We start from the raw sequence: 21069 nt of genomic DNA on the forward strand, positions 1-21069 counted from the left end.
TATGCAGTACAAAAATCTTCCCTGCAGTTTATGTCTTTGTACATGTTTTTGTAAACGCATTGTAATGCTGTGAATCAATTTGCATTGGGACAAATAAAGCCATCATCATCATTTTCATCATCATCACCATCAGTGTCTTCTTTGAAGATTCTTTGAACAGATCAGATTTGAGCTGTAGATGACAGAATGAAAAACAGAACCACCAGGCAGCAACAAAACCTTTCTGGAAAAAAAATTAACTGTTAAACTGGGGTGTGGCTAAGAGAATGTACTTCATATTATGACACTCATTTGAGTTTTTTTTATCTATTTTTATTTACGACTATATTGATAAATGACTTTAATGATATAAAGCCTCAAACTCAATGCTCTTTCTGACACTGTACTGAAAAAGCTTGGAAAAGAAGTCTTTTTTTGTAATTACTTTAATGATACAATAATAACATACTGTAGTAAAAATAGTAAATTTACATTTTACGAGGAACACATTAAGAACCACTAAAACGACTTAAAGAAACATTCCTTTTAACCACAGTAAAATGAGTAAACATCCATCTAATAAAACAGATTCATGATGTTTTTCTACAGCAATTTTCACAATGATCCCCTTTGGCCCTTCGCACCAGGACTAATTGAAAATACCAATGACCTACATCTCCTCTAAGGCTTTAGTCATTATCACTCACAGCAGTCTGCTGCATGAACTGGCCCTCAATCTATGAATGATGGATGAAAATGGAACGGCTGAGTGATGCACAGAGGCAGGACTGAGGAGAACATGCGACTAAAGAGAGACAGGCACTGAACCAGGTCTGGGTTTAAGCTCTTAATGAATGAAGCAAGAGTAAAAAAGTAAGAGCACCCTGTTCAGCTAGCTAAATACAGTACATCGGATAAACTACCACAGATTATATTTTGTTTTAGCTAAAACTAAACCAAGATGTACAGGCAGGTTATAGAAAAATGATGCAAACCCTACTGTTTTTGAAGAACATAGGAAGAAAAATGTGGATCTTTGCAAAGTGCCGCGCTTGTCTACATTAGATATACACAATGCAAGGACAAAGGGCAGATGTAATAACTCAAGAGAAGAAATTACAGCTGCTGATCAATCTGACTAAGTCTGTTTCTAAACAATTTTAAGTTCATCATATGAGAGATCACAAACAAAGTTAATAGACTAATACAAGGGTGCAGATTTTTCTAGCAGTGAATAAATGTTCAGGCAAGAAAAAGGAAAGAATTCCTTTCAGATCTTTAGAATTGGAAAATAATCGTTTCTTGAAATTTAATTTGATACCCAGCCTTGCATACCACCACTTTGTCCTTTGTTCAATGTTTTATTCATGTTAAATCAAAGCATATACTTTTGACTAGGGTCAGCGCCATAAACAAGAAATATTTAGGTTATAGGAATATCTAAGTTTGTTGTACAATACCTTTGTCTTTAACCTTTGTTATGGTCATGTAGTAAGTAAGAGATTAAAATCAGTACAGCTTATCTTAATTGTGAAGTCTACTTTTATGTTGAAAGGCTTCCTTCCTGGTGAGCTTTTAGGTGGATCTTGTACAGATGGCAGGAGGATTGCATAGCATAGAGTAATACAGTTTTTGACCATGTATGCGCTGTATTTTTTTTCTGCATGTCCATAGATAAAGAACTTTTGGCTTAATTCCCGGTTTGTGACGCATTCTTCACTTTTAAAAGAGTGCTCCTAGAATGACACAGATATTAGGTCTGTTTACATGTCACACCAGCTAAATAGGTAGATAGATAATTGAATAAGAACACCTACAAAGCTGCCAAACACCTCTTAAGTCGCCAAGAGGGGGCAGCATAGAGACAAAAAAAAAGCTAATTTTAATACTATAGCTTTCTGCTAGTAAAAGGCAACGGAAAAACATCCAGGCTATCGTGAGGACTTTTTTGGGTAAAGATTGGGAGAGAATAAAAATATTTTTAAAGACACAAAATCAGGGAAACTGAGCTGATTGAACTAACTAAGCAGCTGACCGCTGGACAATCCAGACTAGTATGCCACTTGTCTTGATTGGTTTTTATGTAAGATAAAATTACTTTTGTAGGCGTCGTGTAGAAAAGCTTATTCCCTTAGGAATTCTTATGTTTAGCATGCATACTGATCTAAACAACACAGCTGAATTTCCTGGAACATTAGCGGTATTTATAGCATCCCCCTAAACTCCATCCTTTAAGACAGCAAATATATACAGCGAGGGACTGAAATTTTTTACTGTCCTTCTTTGTTTATAGAAATTAAACTGAATGAAGTACTTTTATATAGATTTATTAAATAGCATAGCTGTTAGCCCAGTTGGCTTAACACATAACTGCTTTAAACTGACCTGGCTAACAGCATAGCAGTCCTTCCTCCAGAGAATCAGGAAGGACTGCTGCTTCAAGGTTAGGATACAACACAGATACACACCACACTATTTGAGTTCCCATGAAACCACAACCTCTTTATAGTGAGCTAGCAATCCTCCATTACTTCCACTGTCCATAAATGTAATGGTGTGCATTTTAACTAAAGTCTGTGCAAATAAGAATAAAAATTAGCTTTTTTACAAGCTTATCTTGGTTGAAACTAATCAGAATTTTCTATATGCATTAAAACTTTGTGCTGCTGCTTAATTATATTTTGTCTGGTCAATAACAGCAAGGAGAATTCTAAAGGAAAATGAATTTTCTCATCTAAACAAAGAAGATATCAGTGACCATGTTCTTTTAAAGAAGAAAACAAAGCGGAGATATACTTTAATGCACAGTGTCCTTCATAGAAGAAATCTAATAAAGGATTTTAACACAACAACAACACATTGTAACTGTGCAAAATAGTTGGTTAAATGTAATGATTTGAGCTCGTTTTAAGGAACCAAAAAATACAGATTTTCTAAAAAACATTTTTCTCTAAAAACTGGGATGAAATGCGCACACCACGGCTCAGGTAGATGGCTAATTGGAGCCCTTTTGCTGTGCGGTGCAGCGTCACTCTGTAATATGCCCCATCAAAGGCCGCTCACACTGAGCCTGGTTCTGCTGGAAGTTTTTTCCTGTTTAAAGGGAGTTTTTTCTCTCCACCTTCGCTCTATACATTTTTTGCGTGAGAGATTGCCCTGAGTCAATCAGTCGATGCAATCAACTGATTTTCCTTAGATAAAAAACTTTGGATCACTTTGATTGTATGATCTGGTTGAATTGTTTCTGTAAAGTGCCTTGAGATGGGCGGTTGTGAATTGGCGCTATATAAATAAACTGAAATGAATTAATAGAGGCATTCACAGTGGCAGACGTAAATGTCCACCTTAACCCCTTTAAAGAGCACTATGTAGGAGTTAGCCAGGTCAGTAACCTTTTATGGTGTTATGCCATTTTATATGGTGTCCAAATGTCTGGTGGACACAAAATTTCCCTCAATGCAACCTTGACAAGCAGTGTACATCAATGGTCATTAAACAAGCATATATGTCCCAGAATCCTTTGCAATAGCTCTCCTTGTAAAGCATCATGGAATTTGTTTTGGCGACAAAAAAGAACAAAGATGGCACAGGCACAGTGCCAGAGTCGGAGCCAGAGTCACATGACCAACAGATCGCATAGGTCATCTGTCTGAACGGTCAGTTGACTGAGTTCACTATGAAGTCCACTATATGGCCCTCCTTTATATAGTAAGTGAGGGGTTAGGACACACATTCAGATAAAGCCTGACTCAAACCCCAAATAACATGGCTACCAAAATTACTAAAAAACTGAATGATCAATATTTTATGATAAACATATACAGCACTTGCTTTTTTAGCTCTGCAATTCATTTTGATATTACCTGGGTAGAATATCACAATATATTGTGATATTTCAATATCATGATAATATCGTATCACAACATCCTTGCCAATACTGTGGATTCTAAATTCTGTTGGACTTTTTTCCCACTCTCTCTGGTATTGTCAGCAAACTTTATATCACAAAATTAGATACAATTTGAAGTCCACCAATTCCTAATTAAGACATTTAAGAGCTGTAGTGACAGCAAAGAAACCCTGGAAATATGCTGATGAAGGTTCTCAGTCATCCAGGTCATAGTCATTCCATAAAAATTCAAAAAATATCCACTGGACTTGGTCTTCATCTTCAAATCTTGGAAACCAAGTCCAGTGGATATTTTTAGAATTTTTACGGAAGGAAAACCCTGCAAACCTCAAGGAGTTGAAGCAACATTTTGAAGAAAAGTGAATCATGTGTTTTTAACAACGACTTAGGGATTTTTGAGATACCATGAAAGATACAATTTTTTTACAAAATGTCAAGTTGTTTTTAAGCTGATGTTTTTCTCTAACTGGTAAGAACTGCGTTGTTCTTTATTGTGTCCAGATATGTAACATTGCTCTATTGAAGAAATGTTTTGATGACTCCACATTTCTAAACAGTTAATATGTGGTTTAAAATAAATGTGTATCATTATGCACATAGGAATGAGTGGATATTTTTGGTAGGTGTTGCTAATTTGCACTGGCCTGATCTGAAGTCTCTTGCTGAACATGAGTTAAATTTAGAGAACCAGCTGGGCAGTTTTATAGTAGAGGAAGCCAAAGTTACACACCCAGCTTCGGCTGGGAAGTAAGAGAAAAGACCCTCCCATTTCCTGTCAGTAACAGATGAGCTAAGGTGAAGATTAAACCAAGTGAGAAAAACAAATAAGAAGAACAGAGGAAAAAAAAACTCAAAGAGCAAAACTTTAATTGTATGATAGAATTCTTGTATCATGTTATAATTAAAGAAACAATGTAGAGAAAAAAATGGGAAGGGAAACAGCTAGAGGATCAACTCATAGGGCTTACAACTACTCCAACACAGTGTAGGCATGTTTCTCAGCAACAACAGCTGCTGTAAACATCCATCCTGTGTCTAGGCTCAATTTCCACAACAAAACAAATACAGTAATCCTGAAACAAGGAACTGACTGTCATCTCCACTTCAACATTTCCCCAGAGCACTTATTGCTTGCCAAAGGCTGTAACATATGTGATGATGTGTGTCAAATTTTCAGGCGTAATAACTATTACCTAATCGTTGACGACACAACTCCGTCTGCCCTTCCTGCTCTCTCAATCTCATTTTCTTTTGTAATCTTTACACTGGGAGACATCTGGATGTCTGTTGTTGCTCTGCTATGTGTTTCTGGGAGCAGCTGGTAAAAGGGTAGTGATCGCCGTTGGGTCTCTTTTGCCTAATAAATCTCCTTTTAGGCAAAACAAAGTAGCCAACTATGCTAAATTGTTTTTGGTGATGGATAAATTAAGTTCGAGCAAATAGAAACCCTTTAAAAAAAAATCATAAATGTAGCCTGGATATTTGAATGGTTTTACTTTGAAGCACATTTTCTAAGCTAATAAGCCTCCAGCAAGTCGATCCTCCTTGGAGACAATTGGACAATGTGAAACTGAGGTAATGGACAACACTTATGGGGAATAAAATACAGGAAAATAAACCAAAAGCTCCCTACCACGGCACGTTTGTTTTGTCCAACATTAACACTGAAAGAAACCAGATATTTTAAGATATTTTATGTGATTAGCATCTCTGCTTTAGTGAGCGCATTGATGTTGAAGCTTTTGGTGTATTATTTTGTCACAGCCTCGTCTGTTTTGTGCTTTTTAAATGAAGCTGGGGCTTGGCAGCAATGTATGGCTTGCTTCTCGCTCTAATCTCATTTTAACCATTGCAGCTAAACTAAGCTGGAAGTTCACATTTAATTCCTTTGACACAGAAAGACTTGAATGCTGAATCAAAGCAGAAAAAAAGGCCTGTATTAGATGGCTGAACGGTGCCATTCGGAAGCATTCATACCCCTTGTGCCGTTTCCGGTTGTCTCATGTTACAACTGCAATCCTCAGTGGGTTATTATGAACTTAATGTGATAGACCAACTCAATGTAGCAGCTAACCGTAAAGTAAAAGAAAAATATTTGTATATTGCTAATAAAAATCGGAAAAAATGTGGTTTGCATTTGCATAACCATCTTTTGCTGATATTAAAGTTTCAGCCTCTGTAAACACCTATTTTAAGGTCTTACCACAGGTCCTCAATAAGATTTAGGTCTCAATTTTGACCAAGCTGTTCTACTAAATCAATATGCTTAGTTTGTTGGAGCAACAGCTTACTTATAGCAAAGATGAAACACTTAGTAAAAATGATTGGGGTGTCAATGTTTGTCCTAGAATGCCCCCTGAACTCAGTGCAGGTGGTAAAAAAACAGAATGACTGCAGCAAATAGAACATCATTGTCAAGCAATTTCTACCAGTCAATGCATAATGCTTGTTGCAAAAGCTGTTCCTTCAATGGAAGGTCGCTGCACCCAGTGCACGAAAGAAGCTCTATCGCAGACCCCTCCTCCCAGCTGCTGGATGTTTACATCTAAGATGTTATTTTTAAAGCTTTTATCTGCATTAGCATCCATTATGTAGTTTGCACATTTTTAACTAATCGCTAAGTTTTTATTTTATTATATTTAGCACTAGTTACCCTTACTTTGAAAGACAGGTGACAGGAAACAGGGTTGAGAAAGAGTGTGGAGAACCTGCTGCAGATGTTGATAAGTTGAGACCTGAACACTTCACAACAGCAACAGGGACTACAGTCTCTATATGTGGTTATGCGCTTTACCCGTGCACCACTGCTACACACGTTTAAGCAGTTTTATCTGCTTAATAAGTATTTGGTGTTATTTGAAATCTAAAAACTTGATAGGAATTAAAGTCCAAGTTGTTATTCACACAGTTCTTGTTTCCAAATGACAGCCAGAGATGCATAGTTTGTGGGTTTCTATTTAACCAACTATGATGCACACATTAATCTAACTAACCTAAATCTGAGAAAATTTCAATTTAACTCTACCCAGCTGGTCTGACAAGCCTGAAACCATGCTCTCATTCATCTCAGGCACCTAAGGTATGATGTGTCCTACATAAATGAAGGCACATTGTAATCTGGAGTTCTATCTATATTTCTTTCAACTACAGTTTTGTTCTTGCCAATGCCACAGAAGAGCAGATGTTTAAAGTTTGAAGCTAATAATTCTTCCATCAAACAATCCTCCCATCAGAGCTGTGCGGCGTCAGGTGGAGACATTTGGTGGAACAGAATTTTTTAGGAGTATCAGTGGCTGAATAACTTATTGAAAGAAAATGTTGAAAACTATCTACTGTTTTCTCTTCACTTCATGGTTATGTTACTACATTGTCTATTCAACTATAATTAAAACATAAATATTGGAGATAAAAAATACATCTACATTAACAGATCGGTCAATTTAGCTCATTTTTTTTAAAATACCAGCTTTATAAGTGAAATTGGGCCGTTATTAACAACCATTTAGTCTTATTCAGGTTATTTCAATTTAGTTGCTGCTTTTTTTGTTTTTGTGTAACATTGTTTTTATCATTGTATTACATTAAACATGTAAATTGGAAAGAGTCCTTTAAAACAGCTACAGCTGAAAACAGAGTGCTGAACATAGCTAAAAATAATTTAAAAAAACTATAAAAGAATAAAATACAGCATAAAGATGTTGGTATTGGTCTAAAAAAGGCTGTTGATCCTTAGTTGACTTGTGGGTTTTTTCTGGTCATGTGACAGGGTTTTAATGCAGCACAGGGTGCAGAGAAGTAAATTCAGGGCTGATGTCTGTTTTTCATGGTGTGCAAAGGAAAGAAAAAGAAATAAACCATCATCTTACTAAATATTGGTTAGTGGCCATAAGAGCAATATAATATTATATATCAAGATGAATAAGACTACATTTCTAAGACACTATAAATATGAGTTAACCCACCCAATATGTGGGAGTTCTGACTTACTAACTAGCTCTATTTGACAAAGAATACATTTTCATAAAGTAAGGCACATTATGGACAATAGGGAGCATCCACATCAGAAGATTGTTAAACAACAACAGCGTGTTCAGTAGGGATGGGAATCGAAAACCGGTTCCTGTTAAGAACCGGTTCCGTATTTTCCGATTCCATGGCATCGTTTGGCAGCTCGCTGAACGATTCTTTTTTCGATTCCCGCAGCACCAGAGCCTAGAGCGCCGGCTCTGGGGAGCACGACTTACGTCACGTTTTTTATGTAAGTTACGTAAGTTACGCAAGTTACGCAAGTTACGCAAGTTGGAAGAACTATTCGAGGAGGAAGACAACGAGCTGCGGTAACTTTGTGAATCAAAGCCCCGTCTTTCCTTAGCCCAGAGGGTAGATCAGGAAATCCAGCTCTATAAAAGCTTGCCCTCCATCCCCTGCAGGGATAGCGCCACACTGTGGTGGTGGAACAAGCAAGATACGCTGCCCTTGCTATCTGGACTGGCTGAAAACTACCTCTGTGTGCAGGCTTCCTCCACCCCATCTGAGAGGGTGTTCTCCGCGGCTGGAGACACCATAAGCCCTGAAAGATCCTGTATCCTTCCAGAAAAAGCAGATATGCTCATCTTTCTGCAAAATAACTGTTAATTTTCCCTACTACTGTTTTATAATTAGTATTTTTTGTTATTTAAAATAGGTTATTATCCCATCATTTGTTATTAGACATTGTTGGTTATTAAGTTTGTTCTTGTATTCATTTTTCATTTAAACACAGATGTTACTCCAGTTTCACATTTCCTGTGGACATCTTGATCTTGTTGATTTTGTAAGATTGTGCAATAGTTAAGTAAACAAAGTTGATGCTGATAATCAAACTGTTTGTTCTCCTTTTTCCCCAAATTGGAATCGAAAAAAGAATCGATAAAGAATCGAATCGTTTCATAGAATCGAAAAGGGAATCGGAATCGTGAAAATCTTTTCAATTCCCAACCCTAGTGTTCAGTGAGAGGCTTCTCCAGGTCCAGTGCAAGACAGAAGATCAACATTTATAACTGGTTAAAAAGAAATGAGTTACTGCAACATTTCACTTCCTTTTGTTATTAATTAAGTATTTTTAAATTGAATTCTTCATGCGCCAAATGTATAGGATGAAATGGTCAAACACAATATGGAGATGTTAGGATTCGTTATATAATCAAATGTCCTATAACAAGTATTTTTCCACCAAAAAAAAAAATATATAGTATGGTTAACATTAAAAAAAGTGAAATCTGTACATCAGCTCTTTAAAAACCTGAAAACCCCCAATCTTTATGGATCACTGCTGCTCTGATTGTGTGAAATTCTCCAAGTTACAGAGCGGTGAGCACAATAACCGAGAAATTGCTGCGCTGGATGGCTAGTCAGAGTTAAGCTGTGGAAAGCACCTATAAAATTTGAAGCAAGGATATCAAGTGGTAGACCAGATTGGGAGCTGAGCTCCTTTAACGGGGTCGATAAAGGCGGTGTATTGTTCCTCGTCGGACCGCACCTAAAGCCACTTTATCCTGCAGCGGGAGGTGAAAATGCTAAACAGATAGAGAGAGTGCTGGTGTCAGGATTTTCCTTCATTCCTGACAGGCTAAATGAAGCACAGAGGGAGGGGGCCGTACATTCGCTGACTGACAGAGAAAGAGACAGAGAGCAGGAGGAGGTGTGGCATACCCTCCATCATATCAGTCTGAATTAATTCGTCATTGCTTCCTTTACAGTCATGCAGAAATACATCAGATGGAATGCATCTTTTATGTAGGTAAATGCATTTATAAATTGAAAATCATGCTATCTACCACTGCATTGTGTAGAATTCCAGCACATGGCAAATTATTTAAAATAGTTCACAAAAATGTATCAGAAAACAACTCAGGAAGCTTGAAGAAACAAAGGAAGGACATGTGGGCAGATAACTGCTGCTCTTTATACCTGGGAAATGTGATTGATGGAGGACTCCATTCGTCGGAGCTGCGAGGCCTGGATGTCCAGCAGCTGCAGCACATTATTTGCTAAGGCATTGATCTGGTAGGCAACACTGGCCAGAGACTGGGTGGTGTAGGCTTTGGTCTCCTCCAGGGCTTTCTTTTTGTCTTGAGCCTGGCAGGGAGAGGAAGAGAAACCAGAAGTCAGAGAAAAAATAGCAGTGCAGGGATGTGGGGGTGAATGAAATAAAGAAGCCAGCAGAGAAAACGCTGTACTCTCATTTTTACTCTTATGTCAGTTTTTTTAAGCTGAGAGCCTGGAGAGCGGTGTCTGACAGGGCCATTCAGTCTCGGCTGTTTTCAAACCCTGTTAAGCTCTGAGGAGAAGTGAAGACAAGTTTGCGAGTCTTTAGAGGAATGACTATGTGAGGGAAAACACAGCTAGGAAATTTCACTACGCAACTCCGGTAAGCCAGGCTGGCAGCATGGGACAGGTGCATGGTGGGATTTCAGCCCAGAGTGCAGGAATGCCAGGATTTTTTTCTTTTTCTTTTTTTTTTACGGGATCCCAAATCTCTGGCCGGCTGCACAAACCATCTGTTTCTGGATGCCTCTGCATAGCATTGGGATTGAGTGCACATATTTATAGTTTGGAAACAAAACAGGGATAATGCTGCCGCACACAGAGAGGCACTCTAACAGGGGACTGCCAAGATCATTTAGAAACCAAGACTTTAATTACTCCACAAATGTTCTGAATAAAAAACCAATAATCTAAATCTGTCCATTATAATGTAGTTCTTCGCTCTGCCTTTTGTGCTTTATTGAATCCCAACAAAACAGCAGAGAATCAAAAATACCAAGATATCTACTTGAGTATTTAATTAAAAAAAAGGGATTAGTTTCTATCACTATATTAAAAGACTGAAAGTGTAATTACTTCAGCCGTTGATCCCCTGTATATCAAAATGTAATTACATGTTTCTTGTATAATAATCTCCATTTAACTTAAATGTATTTCAGATGTTTCTCTACAGAAGCATAAATATGCAGATTAATGCACCCACTACTGTGTTGTTTGAATTACAGAAATGACAGGATTATCTGAGACTTAACATGCGAGATCAATACAACACCCCTTATTTCAGTCATTGGTGTGTGAGCAACATATAAACCGATAGTGTTTTGAATTCGTTTTTGTTTTTTACCCTCATTTCATATCACAAACAAGGTTCTCGCTTGAATAAAGATGGTTTTATCTGAGCCCAATAACATTTGGCTTATTTAGGGAAGCACTGAGAGATTAGTTAGTGACCATAAAAAGGCAGTTATCAACTTTTCTGACCCTGAGACCAGATGGCTGGAAACTGACAAATCTTGTATTTTTCCAGTTAGTAAAAGCAACACAGTAACAAAGACAATCTTTGTTTGGAAGTTTTTGCTGAGAGAAGAACAATCGAATATGAAGCACAAAGATATTGGAGGCATTTTGAAAGAAAACGTGTTCTCCGACATGACCAGGGATAAAAAGCTTAAATCTCTCACAGCGAAGTTGATCTGCTTTGTCCTCTTGAGTTTCCAACCTTTGAAAGTCACAGAAGGAAGCTAATTTTTGAAAAGGACGGCAGTCGTTGAAAATTTTCACCGAGATAAAAATCTGCGATCCTCAGAGAAAATCTCAAATTAGTAACATCAAGTCAGACTAACACTTAAATCTAACGCATTAATCATTTCATCTTTGTTTTAGGACAAAATAAATTCTGTTTTAAAAGAATTTCTCTTATAGAGTGAGATGTAATCCCTTCATCTAATACAAATAAATCTGCTCATAAAAAATGGCCAGGAAAAATTATTTTTTTATTCATTTATTAACTTTTTTTTTTTTTGTTCTTGCTAAACTTCTAGAAGAGTTACTGTAATTGGGTGAAATCGTCCGACTCCCTGCTAACCAACACTGACAATATGAGCATTTTTGTAGTAAGGCCCCTGAAAACTGTTAAACTGTCTTCATGTCATATGTTTGACTTCTCCAAATGAGGCTAATTAGCACCCTGAGGATTCAGCAGAAACATGTTAATCTATTGATGCTTCATGCTAAGTGTTTATGTAAACTTGTTTATCAGGATCTCTTTGTTGAAAAGGCAGAAGGAACATATTTGTTGACTGGTTTATCATAAACACTGGAAGAAGGACAAATATTTCAATTCTAAAAACGTTTTCCATGCAAATAAACGGGAAAAAAGTTATAACTGAAAATATTATGAAGCTAGCAACTAAAGTGTGGGATTGGGTTTAGTGAAAAATAAAAAAAGGTAAACAAAATATCATAAGTGGGAAAAATTTTCTAAAAAACACAAAAAATAACAATTTTATTTAAAATAAAGTGTGCTTTTCTATAGAGACTCCACTTGGGATTTCTTCAGCTGATAAGCATAATAGCATTTATGGAATGAAATAAACTTGTTCAGAGCACTAACCTACATTACTTCTGTAAACTCTGTGGCTCAAAATTGACATTTACAGGTTAAAAAGACTGTTAAATGAGATGTGTAAAGAAAAGGAAACAAAGAATACACAAAGCTAAATCCTAAAGAGCTTTACTAAAATTAGCCAGGAAACAGTATTAAAGCTGAGTTACTTTTCTATTAATTGGACAAAGGCAAATAAGCAACACTGTCCAGAGTTACCATAGAGTGATGGAGTAATCTGAAAAATAAGATGTCTGTTTGGAGGGAGAAACAGAGAGAAACCGTTTCGTGGTTGATATCAGCTGACTTTCAGCTTGACTCATTACGATATCTTTTGGAGTAGAAGTCAATACAAAGAGAAGAAAACAGAGAAATTCAATTTCAATATTAAATAGTTTTTTTTAAATAATGTCAGGCGAAGCACATGGAGGATTAAAAGCTTTCCCAACATCACCTACAGCGAAAAGCAGCAAAGCCAAACCAGTTTCAGTAAAGTTGGTCTGTTTTATCCTTCTTTTCAATTAAAATTTCTCTCTGTCATGTAACAGGCCAGGTGTAGGTCCTAGATCTGCTCAGGTGCTCAGATCTGCTCGGGCCCTGCCCCTTCTTATGACGTCAACATATGGCAACTTTACTCGTAAAAACTGTATTGCACCGGTTTCTTAAGGATCAAATCTCTTTTGGAGTTTCACGGATTATTACATATATTTGCTATTATTTTACATATCATCTGCGATCTAAAGTAGCCAAAAGTAGAAAACAATCATTGTCAGTCTTGAAAGAAAGTACTGCCTTCTAAGATTGAGCTCTGCCATTTAACAAGGTGACAAAAAATGTCTCAGCTTATTTTTTTTTCTAAGATCTAAGGACACTGGAGGACAAAGGGGACATCTTAAAATGACTTTCATAGAGATTTTAGACAAATAAAACAGTTATTCTGCTTGTAGAAAACTAACAGTTGTTGTTGACACAAATTTAGAAGTAGTGTATCTTAATATGGCTACCTAACCGAGCTAAAAGAGGCTAACCTGTTAACTACTGAACACAGCTAGCCACAGCACTACCCAGCTACACCATGATCTTGCAGTTACTTTGTTCACCATAAACATTCTTTTTAATGTTTTGTTATCGATCAAGTAAAACTTCATCGGTCATTAGACTCACTAACAATACAGATGCTCCCGACTCGGCACACGGATGCTGCGTGATGTTATTATCGTTGTCTGGGCAACAACTATGTTTTACATCATGCGGCAACGTTCAGCCAATCATGTAGTGTAACGTCACTGGCATGCGCAGGGAAAATGTTGACATCAATAGAAGTTTTAGATTCAAGCCAGATAAAACTGTATGTTCTCTAAGCAGGGAACCCCACGTAGACTGATGTTTATAGTCAATGTTAACTTTTAATCTACTAAAATCAGCCTTATAAGTATTTTTTCTCTAGAATAACATTATTACAGTATACAGTATTTGCAACACAATGCTATGTAAGGTATACATTACATCCCCTGTGTCTTATCAATAATTCATTAGCTAGAAATTTACTAAAAAGGTCAGAAATAACAATACATTGATTCAAATCAGTACATCAATTAAATAATTAAAAATGCAATCACACTGATGCAAATTAAAACATCTACCCAATGTTCATCTTAAGGATTAGGGTGGGGCATCGTACATATGGTTCCAGTTTATCTTTACGATTCCTGTTCACACTGGTTATCGATTCGGGTTGAAGGATAACAAAAGTTGACATTGTTTGAATGAGCTAGGTAATCAGAGTTTTGTCTTGAGGAAATAGTCTAAATTTCTTAATGGAACTTAGATCCTTAAACATCTATTGTTGGTTAAATGTTTCTATAAACAATTTTTAACAAGTATATATGTACATATCAAACCTAAGAGCTCTAATATAAATCCTATTAATTTAATTTCACATGGTTTGCTTTATGAAAAAAAGTCATTATAACACATTATATACATCCAATGTCTGATGCTGAATGCACTAATACAGTATAAGACAATTGTATTACTTTATTTACTTAATTGTGACAGAGATGTGGTGCTAGGCTGAGTGTTTGAGCGGGAGGAGCTTACAGCACAGCAGGGAGGCATCACTACAGACACTATACACTTAGCATTATTTACTGCACATCAGTTCCAGGCAACTAGATGTGGAAGCAGTGATGTTTTATTTCTGTGGACAGAGGAACAATAAGACTGTCCTTGGTTCTTCAGTTAGTGGATTTTATATGAAATAGACCCAAACAAAATAAAATTAACAATGGCAGATCTAGACTAACGTGACTGTCTTTCTATCCAAAACACCCAGAAATGAGGCATCTGTTAAAATGTAATGTAAAAGAAGGAAAGTATAAAAAGGCTGGACTCTTCCTGCAGAAGGTGGATTAAATTCCCTAAGAGAACCTATCTCCGCACACTGTTTTTTTAACAATTCTACGACATTTCATGTTTTGCAATAGTTATAAATGGATGTAATATAACTATTTTTTCATTTTCTTATTTACAATATCTAAATGCCCTCCTCCTAGTTTTTCCTTTTAGGTTAAATTATTTAACTTTGATTAGTCTAATAAAGGCATAAGCAGTGATTTTGGAAACAATGTGGTAAATATGCAAAGCTGAATTTGGATCATGGAAAAAAAAGTCTTTGATTTTGATAACGTTGGCCTATTTATAATCCAAAAACAGCAAATAACATGTAACAGATTATAAATATATATTGTATTAATGACAGTTTGACAGTTTTATAAAAACTGGGGGGGTATCTGATCTAAGAATAGAACTCCTTTTCTGAAGCATCACAGAAACGATTTACATATCCAGACCTACTGTTTGTTTCTCTACAATTGCTTTTCAAATGGCCTGCATGCCGAACCATCTGATATTAAAATAAGCAGATATTAGCTTATATTTTTGGCAGCAGCAATAGGCTTAAATATGATCTTATGACTCAGGAGAAGCTCAATTTAGAATACCCAGTATTGACATTGCAAATGTTTTATTAACTGAAGCTGTTTGTCTATCCTTTACGCTCAGCGTTTTTAATTAGTTTTCCAAATGCTTCTAATAATATTCAGAAATTCGAAGTTGAATTGGCTGACCTGCTGTAAAAGTGTACACCTTTCGAGATCTGCCAAAAAAAAAGATCAAAATGAATGTTCAATTAGATAATACATTTTTTTTTTAATAAAGACAAAGAGTAATCACAGTTATCACTATGAAAAACCCCTCAAAAAAACATCCAGTACAAATGGAGGTACTTATCTGCATTACTATCCTCCATATACGTCTCCACAAAAGCAATTTAGTTTCCCCACTAATTGGGACAATTATTATGCTATACCAGATGTTAACGGAACTCATTATATGGCTAATAACAGCTGCATAATACCTAAGTGAAAATCACAAACTACTAATAATTACTCATCAATATACTGTATATTTATATTGTAAATTTAGAATAGTGAGCTTAATTACTATTCCTAAGAAACAATTAGTCAATGACTCCTAATGGGTACAGTTACAGTTTTCAGTTATCTAAATTCTGTTCAGATGGCAGAGGATCAGGTTAGGTATTTCTTCTGGTGTGTGGAGTATCACACTGCTGGTGAGCTGGCTGAAACTGCATGACAAAAATATTCCAGAAATTTAGCCTTTAGAACCACAAAGACAGTTACGTAGGGAAAACTAAAAAAGCTCCACTTTTTAATTTTTCTATTTAGTAGGACTGTGGTATGGCAGACCTGAGACGTTAACCAGACTAACTTACCTGTTGGTATCAGTTGCTTTACTTGTTGTAAAAGTAAAACAGCAACAAAGCATCATTCTCCACATGTGGCCACAAACCTGCTTTAATAGTATTATTGCCAACTAAAGGGAAGGGGGGAGAAATCATGTGTTACTCTGCTGAAATGTAATAAGACCCCTTTGTGTCTGTGCAATTTTGAAAGTAACTTATTTTTCATTTAAATTGTAATTATATAGCAAACACAATGAACTGATCTTGGATCTGGTAATAACTCCTGTAATGCTAAAATATTTTACCAACAATCATATCTGCAATTGATTTCAGTTTTTCTTTACCTACTTAACCTGGAGCATGTAAATGTTTCACTCCAGGGTTTCACTTTTCCATCACCTTGAAAGCTTGCACGTCTACATTCCATTGTTGCAGGACTTTATTGTAAACTTTGTGGGAAAAGGTGCTTCAATGTAACCGAAACTGAATGCCTATGTGATTTGAAATTAGCTTTTCATTCAATTTTGATCATGTTCCAAATACAGTTAATTGCTCATCCCTTTGCCAATCCTCCAGTTTTAAGCTGAAGAACTGTCAGATTTAGAAAGTATTTTTCTTCAGTTTGTCAGTCAAACCTTGTGTATCGACATCAGACAGACACTATTCCACTAACAGAGGTTTTGTAGGGCAAACAGTCTGTTTTTAAAACAACATATTTTTCCAATCAGCCATAATGAATTTTAAGATCAAGTTTGGTTAGTATCAAATACATTTTCATGCTCGGAATTCCAATCGGTGGGACCTTTTTGTTCTTTTAAACTGTTTACTGATGAGCAAAAATTTGAGGCATAATTATTCGTCTTCCAACAAGTCAGGGACACTATGTTGTTTCAAAAACTACTTTGAGTCCTCTTGTATTAATGTTTCAACTACTGAGGTAAAGCTTGACTGAAATATATTGGTATATAAAATAGTAATTAAAGTCCATTCTAAAGCAGAAAGGAAGAATGTTGCTTCTCTGTTTCAAATAAAAAAGACGGGGTTATGTTAAACTTATTACCTTTTGATTTTTAAGACCATTAAACTCAGGTATTTTTTCTAAAGATTACCATACCGTGAGAATTTCATCCTGTAGCTATGGCAAGCAAAGATAAAAGAAAAGCTGCTCTCCCAGGCTTTTTGACTGACTGACGATCTTTACTATCAGTAATCTCACATTAACAGCCAACATGACCATTCAAACTGAATTTAGTAACAAAAAAAATAATAATAATAAACGCCCCCACATTTAGCTTCAATTGTGACCTTTAATCTAGGTCTGAAAGCCCTGCATTTAAAATGTGAAGTCTGCACTCAATCAACTGAAACTGCATTGTATTTCTGATGGTGACAGGAATAAAGCAATCACATGTGCTATTATGGTCTTTCACAGCATCACAGTGGAAATAATGACCACTGTGGAGCAAAAGCTCTTGGTCTCGATACAGAGAGCCATAACAGTTCATACCAGACCATTCAGCCAGCAATGCTAAGCTCACACATCTAAAAAAAAAAAAAAAAACACTCTCTGGCAGAATATTAAATAAAATCACGGTCATAATCACAATGTCAACGTGTGCAATACTGAAATCTCAAATACCTGCTCGGTTGCAGCATTTAGCAGATCTTTGAATATCCTGTGTGATGCATTTGCTTCTGCGTGGAAATTCCACATTTACCCTGCTATAGATGTAATCTTTTTTTATTATAAGATGTGCAATCCTGATATAAACTTTTAGTGACGGAGATGCAAAAGTTTGTGGAGAGTGGATGGGTGTTCTTATAATGATATAGATGGAAGAAAACTGAAGAAAACATGCGCAACTGTAGGCAATATTGATATAAAGCTACTCACAAATAATCTGGATTGATGTGATCAGTATTAGTTAATAATCTATAACCTTTTTTTTATTATGACTTTTTAGTGTTATGTTTTGCTTTTCAAAGCATAATCACTCATACAAGGAAAAAAAATTTAACACAGGTTCTGATGGAGATGATTCCACCAGAAAAATCAAAGACTACCAGACTGCCCTATTCATGTATCAAAGCATGTATTTAGAGCTTTCATCAGATGTTTATTACACTCAAAAACAGGACTACATATTACACGCTGCAGCTTGAAGCTTTAACGGAAAAAAAATTAATATATCTAGTGAATTCGGAAAAAATAGATCTGACTCATTCTGATTTGATTTCTTCTTCTTTTTTGCTTTTAACACAGAATCAATAAGCCACGCCACAGGTAGCAAAAGTCAAACCTATTTGAACTTTTTCTTTATGGTTACTTTACATTTAGAGGAAAGATACTCAAAGCAGGTACAATGTTTAAAATCAATAATCAATATATGTAAAAAATGTACGGATATAAATGTTTTATTCTGTTACGCCACCAAATAAACAGCTAAGCTTAAAGAAAGCAGTCTCAACTTAGAATCCACCACCATCCATCCACTTTCTGTCACGGTTATCCCAAGCGGAGTCGAAAGGAGTGCTGGTACCTATCTCCAGCTGTCTACAGGCGAGAGGCGGGGTCCACCCTGGACAGGTTGCCAGTCCATCGTAGGGCAACACAGAGACAAACAGGACAAAGAACCATTCACACACTCACACCTAAGAGGAATTTAGAGACACCAATTAACTTAACAGCCATGTTTTTGGGGCTGTGGGAGGAAGCCGGTGTACCTGGAGAGAACCCATACATGCTCAGGGAGAACATGCAAACTCCATGCAGATATCCCCTGGGCCTGGAATCAAACCCGCAACCTTCTTGTTGCCCACCGTGCACTGAGCAACCTAAACTTAGAATACAAAGGTAAAATCTAATATGTGTTGATATGCAACAGTCAAGCTTCTTCAGCCTAATACTGTTTTATTGATAATGATTTATTCTTTTTTTATTAATGCATCTCCCTAAGATGCATCTGTTGTTTTTAAACTCAAACTAATGCATTAAAGAGACGTGCATACAGTTGACGTGTTTATAAATACAAAATGATGGAAATTCTCTGCCGCTCTTCCTTTTATTGCGTTTTTATTCTTAGAAATCTGATAGAAAACTACTCTCTTGATCACTGATCAGAGAAGATCAAAGGAAAATCGCCCAGTTTCAATCTCCAGCTGGCCTATTGGTGCATCTCTGCATATGACTGCAAGGTAATGGATTACTCCGAGCTTCACATAGGTAATAACTACAATTACAATTTAATGATAATATCTCTGAAAATAGAAACACGAGGAACACATTTACATGAAGCAAATACATAAATATGATCATTAATATCCTTAAAGAATCGAGTATATCATTTATAACGCTGTTATGACACCTTATCAACACCATTAAATAGAGAGTGATTCGTGAAGGAAATGATTATATGATTGGGACCCCCATAGTCTGTTAAAGGTACCTATGAGAGAATGAAGTGAGGAACCAGTTATAGCTTTAATAATGACACACCCTCTGAAAGCCCCCGGCACCATTTAGCTCGCAGAGAAAAGCCCGTTGTTTGGAACCGAAGCTGAGCGGAGAAAACGCCGAGGCTCGCGCCGCTCTGCACGGCGGTTGGAAACAGCCCACCGGGAGCCGCGAGGCCACTGAGAGAGAGCAGCGGTTAGAGAACCGCTTTCATCGCGACCAGCATTTCCTGTCGCCGTGGTTTCACTCTCCTCAGCTACAACACCGCAGGCACGACGGAGACAGGGAGAGAGAGAATAAAATTCGCCTTTACTTACCTGAACATAATTGTTTTCACAGTATTCCGCTACCCGGGACAGGTTCTGATAGCTTTCCACCAGTGCTCTTTTACCGGCCGGGATTTCCTCCTCTAATAGCATTTGTAGCTCTGCCATCTTACATCCCTTTGCATTGCTCTCCTGCCCGTCTTTTTTTTCTCTCACTGAGGCGAGGCTGTGATGCTGTGCTGTGTTGCTGAGAAAGGGGCTCCCCCATCTGGCATTGTGGCTGCGCTGGCCTCCGATTCACAACAGTCCGTGACTAATCCCGGCTACGCTGTAAACGGCCGTCGCTCATTGGCTTAGAGCCGGGCGGTGGGCGGGGTTAACCAATCACAATTCGCTGCGGCTGTTTTCCACGTAATTATATGACTGGATGATATTTTGTGGAATATATCAGACTAAACAATTAATAAAAAAATATAAATCAGACAATATCAAGAGGATATTAAACTTTTATTTGATTTTCATACCCATAATAAAACAAAAAAGCATGTAGCAAAACGATTATACAACTACAGAAATAATTTAAAAAATTTATGTAAATGAATCTAAAAAAAATGCAGATGATGTGATTTATTTTCTTTTGGATATATTTAATCTAAGAAAAGTTGTATTTATTGTCCATCAATGCAAATCAAATATCAAAATGAGAAGAGAAAATCACTCAGTTTTGTCACTAATCATCACAAAATGACTCATAAATCCAAAAAGAAGTCATTAAGACAACAAGATCTACTGTGCAATCTAAATCAATCTTTTGGACATGCAAATTTTTAAAAAATCTTAAATCCGAGATCAAGATGTAGAAAATGTCATAAACACAGAAATTAAACTGTTATGATCAGGTGGATCTTTATTATATTTTTATCAGCATTCACCAGCGTTTGTTTCAACATTTTGTTGGACATTCACTAAGCCTACATTTCCCATGAACCCCCTCGCTGCTATTGGCCATTAGTACAAACCTGCTCTATAATCCATATATTTAGTTTTACAATATTCAAAGCACTCCTCTTTGTTTGAATCTACAAATGATCCTTCCCTTTTTAATTAATATAAATCATTTCTACAGTATTAAGAGAGTGTTTATTTGCCTTCTGTTTCTAAACATAAGGCAACATCTACAATCACAAATGCAGACAAAGCATTTCCTGTATATATGCCTACACTTCCCATAACCCTTCTGTTTTAAATCCCCTGCAAAGGCGGTTTGTGGGATTTTAAATCCTT

General features: G+C 36.5%; 1 protein-coding gene across 2 annotated transcripts in view; it reads right to left on the bottom strand.

The window, feature by feature from the left end:
• LOC119779289 (abl interactor 1-like) overlaps positions 1 to 20090 on the bottom strand; it is a 36428-nt gene extending 16338 nt beyond the window's left edge. For both annotated transcript variants that reach the window (XM_038278874.1, XM_038278873.1), the window contains exons 1-2: positions 19837 to 20090; positions 9839 to 10006 (exon numbers count right to left, since the gene is read on the bottom strand). In XM_038278874.1, the coding sequence (XP_038134802.1) occupies positions 9839 to 10006; positions 19837 to 19953 (285 nt within the window). In that variant the 5' untranslated portion in view covers positions 19954 to 20090. The remainder of the gene's footprint in view (positions 1 to 9838; positions 10007 to 19836) is intronic.
• Between the last annotated feature and the right edge of the window lie 979 nt (positions 20091 to 21069).

The sequence above is a fragment of the Cyprinodon tularosa genome, unplaced genomic scaffold (genome assembly GCF_016077235.1).
Source record: "Cyprinodon tularosa strain WSP-4 unplaced genomic scaffold, ASM1607723v1 ctg145, whole genome shotgun sequence".
Taxonomy (NCBI): Eukaryota; Metazoa; Chordata; class Actinopteri; order Cyprinodontiformes; family Cyprinodontidae; genus Cyprinodon; species Cyprinodon tularosa.